Below are 16,053 nucleotides of genomic sequence, written 5' to 3' on the forward strand. Positions count from 1 at the left end.
GCTTTAAAGGAGATAGATGAAGTTGGGGACCTGCTGCAGCTGAAGTATTCCCGTCATCGGTTGGTGCCTCTTCTAGACCGGCCCTTTGATGAGACTACGTATGAGGAGACCGAAGACTGAGCCTTTCTGGTGCTCCCTGAAGGGACTTTCCCAACCCGGACAGTGTGTGGCCTTTCTGAGCCAGTTCCAGGATCACACTTCCACGACCACCTCACATGAAGGACATTTCCTCAACTACTGAAGGTGGCCACCTCCACTCTAATGGCGTTTTGTAAATAGTAAAACAAAACAAAAAAAAAAAAAAACAAAAGAAAAAAACACACACAAAACCCAACTGCTTCACACCCTTCCTTTGCTGATTCTCACCTTAAAAAAAAAAAAAAGAGGTGACTTTGGCCATTAAAACGATTTTATTTTATAATCATTCTACTTGTGAACTCACCCTGACCCAGCCTGTTTGGCTAAGTGCACAGACAGTCCCCACTGCAGACACCGCGTGGGCGGGCTCGTCAGGACCCACTGCTGGCCCTGGCCCTCTTCCTAGGGAGCAAGTGCCTTCTGCTTCCTGTCCCTCCACCCGCCTCAGGGCTCAGGGCTGCCTGGCCTGGAATCCTTCCTTAACCAGTCAAGTAATCAGCCAAAGTACTTTTTTCCCCCTGTACTTATGTTAGCCTTTAAGAAAAGCGGTAAAGGGGTAGCAATGTTAAAAGACTGGTGTAACTCCTGGGCCAGGGACCTCCCAAGACTTTGGTCTTACTTCATGTTTTGTTCTGTCACAAAATAATTTCTTCCTCACTGTCACGTACTTTATAGACGCAAAGTCTAGGCTTGTCCCAAACTACAACCCAGATACCTCCTGCTTCCTACTTAAAACTTACGCATTTAAAAGCACCCAAATCCTACCCTGGTCAGATAGCTCACCTTCCAGAGTTATCATTCAGGGTTAAAGCCACTCTGTAGGTAACAGGCTGTCCTAGGGTGAGGGGCAGGGCACTGGGGAGAATGTCTATTGTTGGGTTTCTTTCTTAATGACATTCTCTGGCTGGGTCCAGATTTTTAAGATTTAACCTGACAAAGGAGAATGTCTGTCAGTTGGCTCATAAATCACTTATGTTCCTATTTTCAGGATTAAAGTTACTAACAGCCCTTGGGAAGCTCACTCACAGTACTCTTCTGAATGCTAATTCTTCTATTCTTGATGTCCTAAGACCATTGTAACCTGACATCTGGACCACGGTTCTCCACATGTTTCTAGTATACATACATGTGTACATACATATTTGTATATATAGACAGACATACATTACTTTGTGAAAAATTCTGGTCACCTATCTCCTCCTCAAACTGGAATCTCTTCTGTTTTGACTCTGTTTTCATGGTAAAGGAACTTATTCACAATGCTTTATATTGCTTGACCAAAGAACGTATTTGAAGATCACCATTTTAAATTCTTGGTTTTCCTTTTCACCAAAGCTTAAATGAAGAGAACTTTTGGCATTATTGTATCCAAGAGCAACTTGTCTTTTTAGTAACTATCAAGTATTATAGGGGCAGGGCTAGGAGCAAAATGAAAGGACTGTTTGGAAGTGGTTTTACACATGTGTCTGTCTTCAGAAATTGTTCTTTTGGTTGGTGAAGATTCCCAATTCAGATCCTCCTGGGCATCATGTCTACATTAGTGCAGGCATGTGCAGTACAGCTCTTTGTGTAAAATTTTCATTCTCTGCATATTAGTTCTCCATGGTCACTCTCAGCATCTCAAAGCTCTAAGCCCTTGAGATAGTCATAGATTTCATACCTTTTCCTTTGTTGTTGTTGTTAGTTGTGGGGCTTGAACTCAGGACCTGGATGCTGTCCCTGAGCTCTTTTGCTCAAAACTAGAATCTAGTGCTTTGAGCCATAGCACCACTTCCAGTTTTCTGGTGATTAATTGGAGATAAGAGTATTATGGGGGACTGGGAAGGTGGCTCAGTGGTAGAGTGCTTGTCTTGCATGCATGAGGCCCTGGATTCGATTCCTCAGCACCACATAAGCAAAAAGAAAAAAGCCGGAGTGGTGCTGTGGCTCAAGTGGTAGAGCGCTAACCTTGAGCTGAAGAGCTGAGGGACAGTGCCCAGGCCCAGAGTTCAGGCCCCACGACCAGAACCCCCCCCCAAAAAAAAAGTTTTATGGACTTTGCTGCCCCAGCTGGCTTTGAACCATGATCCTCAGAGCTCAGCCTTCTGAGTAGCTAGGATTACAGGTGTGAATCACCAACGCCTGACTCATCATTTTTTTAAGGAACAGAAAAGGCAAATGAAAGAACCAGAGAGAGATACAGAGACTATGCTTAGCATGTGGTACCTAAGTCCTGTGAACTCAAGTGCATCACTGGTCTGCCCGATACATCCAGTTCCCTCCTGTACAATCTACTACAATGCCAGCTTGCTTTGGCACTGTAGTTACTATTTAATGGTGTAGGGACAGGGTTTATAAAATTCAGACTACAAGCAGTTACCAAGCAGTTACGGTATACCTACTAGTCTTTTTATTATGGTTTGTATAAAGCCACTGCAAATTAGGTTGCCAGTATGGGCATTTTAAACTCTTATTTTAATTGTTGGTATGGTTATTTCAGGATAAATAGTTAAGTTTCAAATTTATTTTGAAGAGCCAAAACTCCAACCATCTATTCAGGACCCCTGCACTTTCTAGAAGACCAGATATTGTGCATAGATTATTCATGGCTAGTTATCTATTCCTGGAACTAGAATTTAAACCTAGAGTCCAAGTTATAGCATAGATGTCGTCATCTGTCTGAGTTCTTGGGGAAATACACACATAGAGAAGTATAGTCACTGGGAGTGAGGAGAAAGGTAGGATATAGGAATACTGTTTAGTACAGAGTATACAATGACCTGACTCCTAGCCTGAAGGGATTCAAACAGGTGTCAATTAACCATTCCTTCCAAGGTTGATCATTGGAGTCAGCCAATAGAGGTGTGACTATCCTTATGCTTCTTCCATCCTTTTTTATTTGGCATGGCTATTACTCATTTCAGGCTTACCAGACCTATTTCAACAGGTCACATCAGAAGCTAGGAAATGTATAGCTAGAAGACATAGATAAAACATCAGGAGCACTTTCTCCAACCATCTTTATTTTAAAAGCTTTTACCTAGCAGGATGACTGCATAGCACTTTTTACAACCTTTTTTTTTTTTTTTTTTTTTGCTTTTGATTTTTTTTTTTTTAAATCCCTTTAAGTCTCCAGAACCCTTAAGTTACTCCCTCCCTCCTCCCTGCTCTGAATCAGGGTTTGAACTCAAGACCTTGCACTTATTTGTCTTGCTTGCTCAGCTGACACTCTACCCCTTAACCTACACCTCTGGCCCATCTTTTTGCTCGTTATTTTTGAAATCTGGACTCTTCTGCCCAGCCTGGTTTCAAACTAGGATCCTCAGATCTCAGCCTTCGGTGTAGCTAGGATTACACATGGGAGCCACCAGCACCTGCCTATCTGTCACATATAATCACAGAAGATGAACAGGGACATGTTACACAAACACTAAGGTCTTTGTGTTTGCCCCAGTCTCCTTTCAGAGACCAAGAAGTTGACCATTCTCATAGTGACTTGTCTCTGCAATCCCTTCCTTCTTCATTGGGCCTTGCTATAATTTGCAGTTCTTGGCAAGGCGGGGGGTGGAGGGTGTTTTTTTTCTTCAAGTCTAGCTCCAGAGAAAACTGGCATTTGTTGGAGATAACTGTCTCAGACAGCCTGGTTCTCCTTTTGCAGTCAGCCATACATTTCAGTAAGAAATTTCAGAGAACTTTACTGCTTCCCTTCTTAATTAAGGGGGTCCAGGATCTAAGTTTCTCATAACTGATACCATCTAGCTAAATTATCTAGTGTATATTATGCGTTGCTTCCTACATACTAGTGGAAAACAAGAGGAAGAATGGCTTCCTTGGAGAGATTTTCTTCTCAGAGAAATGGAAAAATGATTATATCTTCTACTACTTCCCTATTTTCATTCTTTTTCAAATCAGTGAAGAAAATCTAGCTAATTTTTACTTTGTAAGAATCTATAACATTGTAGCAAAACTACCTAGAAAAACCTAAATGCCAACTGTTCTGTGGTGTTAAGAATTGCTATGAGCCGGGTGTGGTGGAGTCTGCCTGTATTTCCAGCACTCAGGAGGCTGAGATAGTTGGATCCTCAGTTCATAGCCAGCCTGGGCTGCATTGCTATGACTTAAATCTCAAGGTGCCTTTCCACTCCTAGTGTTGTTGGTTTTCATGTCTATCTGTATTAATTGTATGGTTAGAGAGTTTAGTTTTTCCTTTCTGACTACCTAGACTTAGAAAGATTAAGAACTGTTGAGTGTTTCACACAGGTCCAGATTGTGAAGAAAGAAGTATGAAAATCAAGGATTTCTTTTGGTTATAACTGAGAATCTATAGATTTTTTTCAGCCTCAGAACTTATAGGTCCCTGCTATCTACTTAACTAGAAGTTCAGAGCCAGCTGCCATCTTAATCCAGTAAGCCGGCTAATCAAAATACCCTTCATGTGGACAAGCTTGCCCCTTCTTCTCCTCTGCTTTATCCACATGAAATGTGGGCTCTGGCTGCTAGCCCAGTGCTGTGTGTCCAGCCAGATAGCCCAGTCAGAAGCCTACCACACAGCAGACATACGAAACCCCTTTGCTTTACTTCTACGCAAAATCTTTTTGTTGTTTCCTGTGTCTTCTGTTTTCCACACAGTTTTTTGCCATAGATTGAGTCTTTCCTAAGGGAGAATCAAAGGGAGCCAGTATCCACTGCAAGTGATTCTTCTTGTCTTCTTTGGTGAAGCTGGATACTTCACATTCACCGTCCACCCAAGGGTGGCTTGGGTTGACATGGAGCTGTGGACAAAGTTTTGTTTACTATATAGGACACATGATAAGTGGCCTTAAACTGCTATTCTTTCTGGTATGATGAATCACAACAAACTGACCATAAAGAATGCAGTGACTCTCATGCTGCAGTTCCTGTCCTTAGTGAAGCCGTACCTGAAGCTCTGTTCTGTCGGGGCTATGATGGACAGGTTGAATGAAAGGTACAAAGAAGGGCCATGCCCCGAAGTGCTTCCAGGTACAGGTCTGCTTCATTGCCATCGTGTGGCTGAGTGAGTTCGTCCATGCATGGGGAGACTCCACTCACGCTCTGCCTTTTCCATCACAGTTGACAGGTTTCCTATGCAAAGCTTGGTTGCTTAGCCTAGGCAAGTCCTAGCTGGGTCATGCCACCAACTAAGGTGGAGTGGTAGTGACTTGTCTTCATCCTGAACCTTGTTATCCCAGGATCATTTTTGAGCGGTTGGGGTTGGTGAGAGCTATCAGTCACCATGTCAGTCCACCCAGCATTCCCATGGTCTTGATGATCCCTCTCTGTCTAAAAGCAGTTAACGAGGAAAGGGAAGGAGAAGGAGCGGTGCTCAGGGAGAACTGACCCATGTTCTGTTGTTGGTTCATATATTTCCATTGACCAAGTTACTGTAAACTGGAATCCGCCAGGAGTGCTGTGATGATGCCCTCTTTCCATTGTAATGGCCTAAATCTGGGGGTGTGAGAGAAGGGGAAGTGTAAATAAAAACTTTTAATTTTAGTAATGTGTTAAAATGTCACTCTTTCTCCCTAATGTTTTACCATTTTGTTGGGTAATGACTTTGTTGATTTTTCTATTGGATGATGGTGCTGCTGTACACTGCCGCCTCGGGTAGGTCTTATCAGTGTGGAGAGTACACTTGAAGAACTAAATGGGACCTACTTGAGATGACGAATCATTTCATGCAAGTATCATTTTGCCCTAATATTCAGATAGTCACCAAATACTGAGTGCTAGCAGGCACCAGTGATTCCTGCCTGTAATCCTACTCAACTGAGATCTGAGAATCTCCATTCAAAGCCAGCCCTGACCCTAATCTCCAACTAAATAGCAAACTGCTTGAAGTGTGGGTGTGGCCTAAATGGTAGAGCACCAGCTTTGGGAGAGGAAAAAGCTAAAGGAGAGCTCCAGGCCCTGGGGTCAACCCCCAGTATCAGCACCAAAATAAATAAATAAAAATAAATATTTACCTGCTGTCTCTGGCCAATGAATGCACTGAGCATTACCAGTAACAGCAGTGAAACAATTGGCGAAGCAACACTTTCCAGTAAAACAGTGCATGTGAATATCCGTGTCTGCTTCTGTCACAGAAGACAAGCAAAGAGTAGTGTCCTGTATGGTGTAAGGAGGTGGAGACAGCAAGACTCAGGCAAGGAAAAGAGCTCAGTAAGCTGAGGCGCTTGGTGAGGACGCCCCTGGGGCTTTGCAAGGCAGGGAGGTGTGTCTCTCACTGCACTGAGAAAGATGGCTGCTTACATGCTCGCTGTAGACATTGGCAAGTTGAGAAAATGTATATGGAAATACAGAGCACCTAAACTGGGACTTCACTTCCTGACGACGTTCTGTAAAGCTTCAGAAACCATGACAAGCTCTTGGCGTCAGAGTGGTCCTGAGAGTCAGTAAAACACTCCACATATGGGCTGGGAATGTGGCTTAGTGGCAGAGTGCTTGCCTTGCATTCATGAAGCCCAGCATTCAGGTTCCTCAGTACCACATAAACACAAAAAGCTGGAAGTGGTGTTGTGGCTCAAGTGGTAGAGCACTAGCCTTGAGCACAAAGAAGCTCAAGGGCAGTGCCCAGAACCCTGAGCTCAATCCCCAGGACTGGCCAAAAACCCCCCAAAACAACAACAAACTCCATATAAATAGGCGCTTGATTTTCAACAAGGATTCAAAGGTAATTCACTGCAAGCAATGCAGCTTCAAGCAGTGCTGGAAATCTGGTGTTATATTAATGGTTTCATGTGCGCGTGCATGTGAGTGCACGTGTGTGTGTGTGTGTGTGTGTGTGTGTGTGTGTGTGTCCTGGAACTTCTTTTTACTCAAAGTTAGTGTTCTACTACTTGAGCCACAGTACCTCTTCTGGCTTTTTCTGGGTAGTTTATTGGAGATAAAGATTCTCACAGACTTTACTGCCTGGGCTAGCTTTGAACTTCAGTCCTCAGATCCCAACCTCCTGAGTAGTTAGGATTACAGGCATCAGCCAACCAGCGCCCGACTAGACAATGGTTTCTTATGACAAAGCCTGACTTATAAGGAAAAGAAAGGGCTGGAGGTATAGCCCAGTGGTAGAGTGCCTGCCTAACAGGCACAAGGCCCTGAGTTCAAATCCCAATACTGCCAAAGGAAAAAAATATTAAGATGATCAAAGTCCCAGAGGTAGAGTACTTATTAAGCAAATATGTGATTACATCTCAAAACTCCAGTATAAAATTAGGGAATGATTTGTACAAACACTTCAAAGAAAGGCCAATTAGCCATCATTAGCCATCAATGAAACAAGTAAAAACAAAATCCTACCCCCCTTTCTACCCCCATTTCATACATCACAGGTCCTGTGTGGTAGTATGCATCTATGATCTCCAATAAATTACCAAAAAAGCTAGAAGTAGACCTGTAATTCAAATGGTAAAGTGCTTAGCCTTGAGTAAAAGAAGCTCAGGGACAGTGCCAGGCCCTGAGTTCAAGCCCCAGAACCAGCTAAAACAAAAACAAAACAGTTTGGGGACAACAGTTCTACTGATACTTACCCAAGAGAAATGCATCTACCCACAAGAAAGGCATGTCCATGTAAAGACTTACACTTGAACTTCCTTAACTATATTCTTTTTAAGAATGTTTTATTTTTATTTTTTTTTGCTTATGTGGTGCTGAGGAATTGAACCCAGGGCCTCCGGCATGCAAGGCAAGCGCTCTACCACTGAGCCACCTTCCCAGCCCCCTTAACTATATTCTTCATAACAGTTACAGATTGAAAACAACTCACAATTCAACATCATACGTGGATGAACAAATTAAAATATGTCCATATGATAGAAGATTACACAGCAATGAAAAGAAGATGGATGAATTTCAAGACAAGGTAAGAGAAGTCTACATGAAAAAATACACAAATATTCCATTGATATGAAATTTTAGAAAGGGTAAACCTATGGTGACAGAAGGATCAATTGTTGTTAAGAGCCAAGGTGAGAAAGTAGGGATTGACTAAACAAATGAATTGTTACAGGATCATTTTCAAACAAGTTCAAAATCATGATTTTTGAGGGTATAAGAATGGAATACAAGCCAAGTGCCAATGGGTCACATCTGTAATCCTAGCTACTCGGGAGGCTGAGATCTGAGAATCACAATTCAAAGCTAGCCCAGGCAGGAAAGTCAATGAGACTCTTATCTCCAGTTAACCACCAGTTCAACAAGAAATATACTCAATACCTTATTCATGTAACTGTAACCCCTCTGTACAGCATCTTTAAAATAAATTTTTTTTTTTGGGTCCGGTCGCGGGGCCTGAACTCTGGACCTGGATGCTGTCCCTCAGCTCTTCAGCTCAAGGCTAGCGCTCTACCACTTGAGCCACAGCGCCACTTCCGGCTTTTTTCTTTTTGCTTATGTGGTGCTGAGGAATCGAACCCAGGGCCTCAGGCATGCAAGGCAAGCGCTCTACCACTGAGCCACCTTCCCAGCCCCTAAATTTTTTTTTTTTAAAGTGGTGGAGTGCTAGCCTTGAGCATAAAGTGTTGTGTCTCATGCCTATAATCTTAGTCATTTGAAGACTGGGAATCAAGAGGAATGTATTGTAGTATCTGGCCAGCCCAAGCAAAATGTCCATGAGAAGCCATCTAGCCAAAACAAATTGGCTTGCGCCTGTCATCCTCGTTATGCAGGAGTTATAAATAGTAGGATTGCAGTGCAAGCTGGCCAAGCCAAAAAGCAAAACCCTATACAAAAATTAAAGGGCACTGGACAAGTATGGTTCACTCCTATAATCCTAGCTACTCAGGAGGCTGAGATCTGTGGATTGTGGTTTAAAGCCAGCCCAAAGTCTGTGAGACTCTTATCTCCAATTAACCACCAGAAAACTGGAAGTGGCACTGTGGCTCACAGTGGTAGAGAGCTAGCCTTGAGTGAAAGAGTTCAGAGGCAGTGCTCAGACCCTGAGTTCAAGCCCCATGCCAAAAAAAAAAGGGGGGGGGGCTAAAGGGTTAGGGTTGAATGGAGGACAGGGGTAATATTGATCAAAGATGTATTCATGAATTGATAGGTTGAATTGATACACCTTTGTACAACTAAGATAATTTTTAAAAGGTCTGAGGCTGTGTAGCTAAAGCAGTAAACTGCCTTTCTAGCAAGTGCAAGGTCCTGAGTACTACCAAAAAAAAAAAAATTGAACATATGCTGTAGACTCTACTTATTAATGAAGACACTGGGAAGGGGGGATTCAAATCTGCTCAAAGAAGATACTAAAAGGCAGAAATAAACAAAAGTAGTATCTCAAATGAATATGCAAAAGAAAGCAAAACTTTTTCACATTGGTAAAGTCACTTGAATAGTATGGGACAATTTATATTGCTACAGACAAGAATTATTCTGCGATGGGTTACTTGCAGCCTACGGACAGTGAAAGACTGGACTCAAAATCTGTTTAGTGGGGCTGGGAAGGTGACTCAGTGGTAGAGCGCTTGCCTTGCATGCATGAAGCCCTGGGTTCGATTCCTCAGCACCACATAAGCAAAAAGAAAAAAGCACGAAGTGGCGCTGTGGCTCAAGTGGTAGAGCGCTAGCCTTGAGCTGAAGAGCTGAGGGACAGTGCCCAGGCCCAGAGTTCAGGCCCCACGCCCAGACCCCCCCAAAAAAAATCTGTTTAGTAACTTTTGTGTCACTGTGACCAGCAAACTTGAAAGCAGTTTAAAGGGGGATATTATTTATTTCAGAGATGTGGCTCCATCATGGCAGGAGGGCATGAGAGAGCAGAGTATCATCATGAAGGCCAGAAAGCAGATGAAAAAGAGGAAACAGGAAGTGGTCAGGGCTGGACATGATGCCCAAGACATACCTCCAGTGACCTCCTTCCTCCAACTAGGCCCTACCCCAGCCTATCACTACCTTCCCAGAAGGCCATCAGATCATGAATCTATCAAGGGATTAATCCATTGATTAGATTAAAGCCTTTATTGGCCTAACGATCTCTGCAAACATCATCAAAGATGTTCCCAGAGGTCTTCTCCGATAATCTCCTAGTTGATTCTCAGTCCAATTAAGTTTGCAATCAAGGTTCACCATCAAAAGGCCCAGGGTTTGGTGGTACTCTCCCTTCTGCTTATTCCCTAGACTCAAGATCCTACCTAAAAAATAACTAAAGCCAAGAAAGAAAAAGAAAGAAAGAAAAGTGTTGGGGATGCAGTTCTCAAATGCTAGAGTGCCTGCCTAGCAAGCACAAGGTCCTGGTGAGGACATGGTGGTACATGCTGTACATGGTGGTATATGCTGTATAATCCCAGTTACTCAGGAGATATAGGCTGGAGGGTCTTGAGTTCAAGGCTAAGCTGGGCAAAGGTCTTGAGATCCTATCCCAAAAACAAAATGGCTAGGGGTAATGTAGCTCAAACAGTAGAACACTTGCCTAGCATATGGGAGGCCCTAGGTTCAATCCTCAGCACAGGAAAAAAGAGAAAGAGGATGGGGGGTGGGCAGCGAAATCTCACTGAACTGCACAATTAAAATGGCCATATTTTGATGTGCAAATTCAAGTAAACTGATTTTTAGAAGTAATTAGTTTCATGGGGTGGGGGATGTGAGAACAGAGTGTGCACATGGACAGCCATTAGACTAAGTTAAGCTTGGAGTAGTGGGTGATTGAGAGGGAAACACATGCTCCAGGGTTTTGGGGGATTTTGTTTGTTTGTTTGTTTGTTGTTCTTTGTCGGTCATGAGATTTGAACTCTGGGCCTGGGAGCTGTCCCTCAGCTCTTCAGCTCTAGGCTAGCGCTCTACCACTTCAGCCACAGCAGCACTTCTGGTTTTCTGGTGGGTGATTAGAGATGAATCTCACGGACTTTCCCTGCCTGGGCTGGCTTTGAACGCTATCCTAAGATCTCCTGAGTAGCTAGCCTGGCTGATGAATGGATTCTTTATCTTCAGAAGTCTGGGTTTTACTGTGGTGGAAGGGGCTGAGGTGTGGTGAAAAGACAATTAGACTGGAAGTGAAAGGCTTCTACACCAAAACAAACAAAAAATCTCCACCAGCCCGAAGGCGCTGACTCACACGTGTAATCCTAGCTACTCAGGAGGCTGAGATCTGATGATAGCCCTTTAAAGCCAACCGACCCCCCCCCCACACACACACACACAGCCTCCTACCCCGTTGGAAAATCTGTGAAATTCTTACCTCCAATTAACCACAGAAGTGGAGCTGTGGCTCAAGTGGTAGAGCACTAGCCTCGAACACAACAGCTCAGGGACAGCAATCAGGCCCCGAGTTCAGGTCACACACATACACACACACAGCCACACCCTACAGCGGGTGCTGACCTTTTGGCTGCCATCTGCACGCTTACCGTGGATCAGCACCTTCTTAGCCAGATCGAGCATCGGAAACTGCCAGCACTCAACTCCCAGGATCCGACCCAAGACTGGGCTGGGTGCTCGGCGATTCTCCACCCTGCGCTGTGGAGACGGGCGGGCCCGCCGGCCCTCCAGGCCCCAGCACGGGCGCGCTCGGACTGGCACTGCCCCTCGCTCCTTTGTACCAGGCTTCGCCCGCGGGAGGCCGCCGTCGCGCGGGTCCTCGGGCCGGGGTGTCGCGGAGGGAAGGGCGGCCCCCCTGCCTGGTCCGGGACGGGATCTCGCTCCGCGTTGCCGGGCAGGTGTCCTGGCGTCGGCGTCGTCCTCCCCCGCCCCCCCCCCCCGCCCTCCCGCGGCCGCACGCTCATCCCCGGACTTCATCCCGACTTCGGAGCCTGCGCTCCCGCGTGTGCGGGGCTCGAGAAGCCCCGCGGGACCGGACGCGCTGCCCTCCCCCGAGCGGACCTACCTCGGGGCACTCGCGGCGCTTCCGCGAGGGCCGGCTCCCCCCCCTCCCCCGGCCCCGCAGGTCGCGGAGCGCGGGGTCGGGAGGCGGACCCTCCCTCCCCTCCCCTCCCCGCGAGTCGCCGCGGCGGGCGGCCGCTTCCCTCCCCCCCACCCCCCACCCCCGACAGGAATTCGCTCGGGGGCCGCGACGGCGACAGCGGCTGGGACGGCCAGGCGGGGAGACGGCCAGATCAAAGGAGGCGGCCCGCCGGGCCGGGACGCGTCTGCGAGCGCCGAGGGGCCCCGTCCGGGAAGGCGGGGGACCCCGCGGCGCGCTGACCCACACTGCCGAGCAAGCGCCCAGCCCCGCGGGAGGGCGCCCCGCGCGCCCCCGCCGCGCGTCCCCGCGACTCCCGCGCGCGCCCTTCGCCAGGTTCCCCTCGCGCGCGCGCCCGTAGCCCCAGGAGCCCCCTCGCCAGGTCCGCGCTCCCCCGTAGCCCCCGCGTGCGCCCTTCGCCAGGTTCCCGAGCACGTCTCCCGTGACCCCTGGCCACCCCTCACCTGGTCCTCGCGCGGCCCTGGGCACCCCGCGCGCGTCCCCGTGACCCCGCGCGTCCCCGCGCCCCGCGCGCACCCCCCCCCCCCTCCGCCAGACCCTTGCGCGCCGCAGCCCGCGCTCCCGCCCCCGGAGGTGGCGAGGCGGGGCGCGAACAGGCTCCCGAGCGAACGAGGCGGAGGCTCCCGCGGAGCAGCCTCGGCCAGGACCGCGATGCGTCGGCTCGTGCTCAGCGCGATGCTCGTGGCGGCGCTGCTGGACGCGGGCCGAGGGCTCCCCGTGAGGAAGCCGCGCGGTCTGGAGCCCCAGTCCAGGAGCCACGCGAGGCTGGAGGAGGTGAGCGGCGAGGGTGCGGGGACTTGGCCAGATATCTCTCGAGGGTGAGGGCCGGCCGGCCAGAGGGCCCCCAACCCACCAGCGCCCGGGCGGCGACCGGCAGCTCCGCTGAGACTCCACCCGGGGTCCCCAGTTCCCGTGCGTGGCCGCGAACTCATGGCCGAGGGGTAGCGGACCAGAATATGGGGGCGGGGGGAGTTTGCTTCTGTGCTGAGCAAGGTGAGCCCACACCATGGTTGGGCTCCCCGCTCCCTTCCTCGCCCTGAGCCAACCTCACCTGCAGCCCCGCTGCGTTTCTGCTGTGCCCTTGCGGGCTTGGACTGGGGCTGCCGCACCTCCAAAGGATCCGCTGGTCCCCTGGAGCAGCCTCTTAACTCCAGTCGCTCTTGGCGGGGTGAATTGAGGCAGGGGGTCAGAGAAAGCATGGTCTGTCAAGTCCTGCCTGCTTCCAGTCACTGAAGCTCAGGTATTGAGGTTACCCCCCCTCCCCAGGCAAATGCGGTAGCCAGCCTGAGGTGGCGGTGGTCTGCGCCCCTGGGTCCCTGTGTGCCCAGAGATGATCCCAGGGAAGCCAGAATTCTTACATTTGTGAGAGGAGGACACTGCGGGGAAGTCATGATGAGATGGGGGGTGAGTGCTGGACTGATAGAGCCGGCCTGCCAGGACCCTCCAGAGACCGGGAAAGAAGGGGACCAGTCACATTGTAGACAGTGTTTCTGCCTCCTTAAGAAGCCTTTTAGGCTTTTTTCTTACTATGCTCCCCTCGGGTCTCCGATGAAAATTTAAAATCAGATACACTTCATGTTCTCTGTCCCTTAGATATCAGACCATTGCCACTCCATTTGACATAGGCATCACTCTTTTCCAGATTTGGGCGGTGAGGGGGGATTAAGGCCCAGAGAAGAGAAATGGAGACCAGAGCCAGAGTAAGGACTAGACTGGGGCTGAACACTAATGGCTCTGTAACCCTAGCTACTTGGAAGGCTTCAAGTTAGGCAGACTGAGGTTCGAGGCCAGCCTGGGCCAGCCCTTACCATCTTCTAGTGACTTCTCAGTGTCCTCATCTCAATGGGAAGAATATATACTCAAGACCCCTTCTCAACCAATAGCTGGGCACAGTGGTGTGTACCTGTGATGCCAGCTATGTGGGAGATCAGGAGGACCACAGATCCAGAAAAAGTTCATGGGGGAGACCCCATCGTAACAGAAGAAACCGGGCACTTGTCAATCTATTTACAACAGGAAGCCTAAAATAGGCAGGTAATGGCTCAGGCAGGTGCCTGGGCAGGAAGTAAGAGTCTATCTAAAAAACTGGTGTAAAAAAGGTTTGGCTAGAGGTGTGAGTCAGCAGTAAAGCACCCTGAATTCTAAAACCCCAGTGCCATGAAAAGAAAAAAAGAAAACAAGAAGGGAGGAGGGAGGGAGAGAGCTACCTTGGGGACTTTATGGTACCTCCCCCAGGCTGCTTATCTAAAGTCTTTAAAAATAAGCCTTAACTTCGCAAATGGTGTGCCACACTCTAAGTAGACCCATCACTGTGCCTCAGTTTACTCCCACATCAAAATGGAAGTAAGGATGTGTTCAACCTGATGGAGTGCTGGGTAAGGAATTACTGGACCCATGGGAGGCGCTGTCACTCCCACGGGAAGGCGCCAAGTAGTTTGTGGGATGGATAAAGAATGGCACAGCTGGGGGCTGGGAAGGTGGCTCAGTGGTAGAGCACTTACCTTGCATGCATGAGGCCCTGGGTTCGATTCCTCAGCACCACATAAACAAAAAGAAAAACGCTGGAAGTGGCGCTGTGGCCAAGTGGTAGAGTGCTAGCCTTGAGCTGAAGAGCTGAGGGACAGCGCCCAGGCACAGAGTTCAGGCCCCTTGACTGGACCAAAAAAAAAACAAAAACAAAAAGAATGGCACAGCTCTGCCTTGGGTTCCATTGGGATGAGCCACCTCTCCAGGCATTTTGTGTGCTATTCCTTATCTTGTTATGGTCACAGGGACGAGGAAGCCAACAGCAGGTCTAATAACTACCCCAGGTTTAGTTCATGGAGAGCCTTGTCCAGACCCAACTTTCCTTCATTTGGTCACTTGATGGCGCCAGTCACTGAGCAAGAAAGACTTAGAGTTGAGGGTCTTGGCAGTGGAGGTTTAAATTAGACGAAAGAGAGAACTGGAAGGGGCAAGCTCTTCCAGATTGCAAGGGGTACCTCATAGCAAGGGTCCCTACATGGCACAGGGTGGGAAGCTCCTTCTCCAGCAAACACTTTTTTTGTTTTATCTTGCCGGCACCCAGCAAGAAACACTTTTTGAGGCATGAGCTGAGAAAGACTAGGTAGGGTGCTAGAGATTCACACTTGTAATCCTAGCTACTCAGGAGGCTGAGATCTGAGGATCATGGTTCAACACTAGCCTGGGCAGAAAAGTCTGTGAGACTTTTTTGTTGTTGTTGTTTTGGGGCCTGAACTCTAGGTCTGGGCACTGCCCCTCAGCTCTTCAGCTCACAGCCCCACATCCAGCCTTTTCTACTTATGTGGTGCTGAGGAATCGAACCCAGGGCCTCATGCATGCAAGGCAAGCACTCTACCACTGAGCCACCTTCCCAGCCCAAGTCCGTGAGACTCTTATCTCCAATTAAAGAGAGAGAGAGAGAGAGACAGACAGACACTAGGTCAGAGGAAGGAGGGCTGAAAGGCAAGGTAGCCCTGGGAAGGCAGGGGGGGAGGACTTGAAGATCTTTCCTGTCTGAGGGGTGACACCAAGGAGCAGGTACTTTCTGAAGGTTGGCTTTCTTGCAGTGGAGGCTTTCTGTCTCAGCCAGTGTCAGAGAGGGCCTGAGCCATTATGAAGTGAAGCCTAGGCCTTTCTGGGCAGCCTCAGCCTGCAGCTGCTCACCTCTCAGGACCTTGCTTCCCTCTTCTCGTTCTCTCTGAGAGGGGGTGGGGAAGGGAATCATAGGAGAGCTTTTTGAGGGAGAGAGAAGAGGACAAGAATGGGGGCTGGAAGCCTGCCTGCTCCATGGTGAGTCTCTGACCACCCTGGGTCTCAGAAATCTCAGGCTGGTTCCCCTCTTCTCCTCTTCCAGGCTGTTCAGAAGATCAGAGGGGAAAATGGATACGAAATCTAGTGGGGTTCTCCTGTTTTAGTGTTGTTCATTCAGCAGCAAGGAGTGGCAGGCAAACAAGCTGATAGCTGTGATCCCAGCTACTCAAGAGGCTGAGATCTGATGATCAAGATTCAAA

General features: G+C 48.4%; 2 protein-coding genes across 2 annotated transcripts in view; both read left to right on the top strand.

The window, feature by feature from the left end:
* Sptlc2 (serine palmitoyltransferase long chain base subunit 2) overlaps positions 1–5,631 on the top strand; it is a 102,317-nt gene extending 96,686 nt beyond the window's left edge. The window contains exon 12 of the mRNA XM_070028776.1: positions 1–5,631. Within this exon, the coding sequence (XP_069884877.1) occupies positions 1–120 (120 nt within the window). The 3' untranslated portion in view covers positions 121–5,631.
* The window catches only part of Ism2 (isthmin 2), a 23,856-nt gene continuing 12,764 nt past the window's right edge, over positions 4,962–16,053 (top strand). The window contains exons 1-2 of the mRNA XM_070017392.1: positions 4,962–5,083; positions 11,479–12,814. Of these exons, the coding sequence (XP_069873493.1) occupies positions 4,962–5,083; positions 11,479–12,814 (1,458 nt within the window). The remainder of the gene's footprint in view (positions 5,084–11,478; positions 12,815–16,053) is intronic.

Source organism: Dipodomys merriami, unplaced genomic scaffold (assembly GCF_024711535.1).
Source record: "Dipodomys merriami isolate MVZ:Mamm:240054 unplaced genomic scaffold, mDipMer1.0.p SCAF_1, whole genome shotgun sequence".
In the NCBI taxonomy this organism is placed as follows: Eukaryota; Metazoa; Chordata; class Mammalia; order Rodentia; family Heteromyidae; genus Dipodomys; species Dipodomys merriami.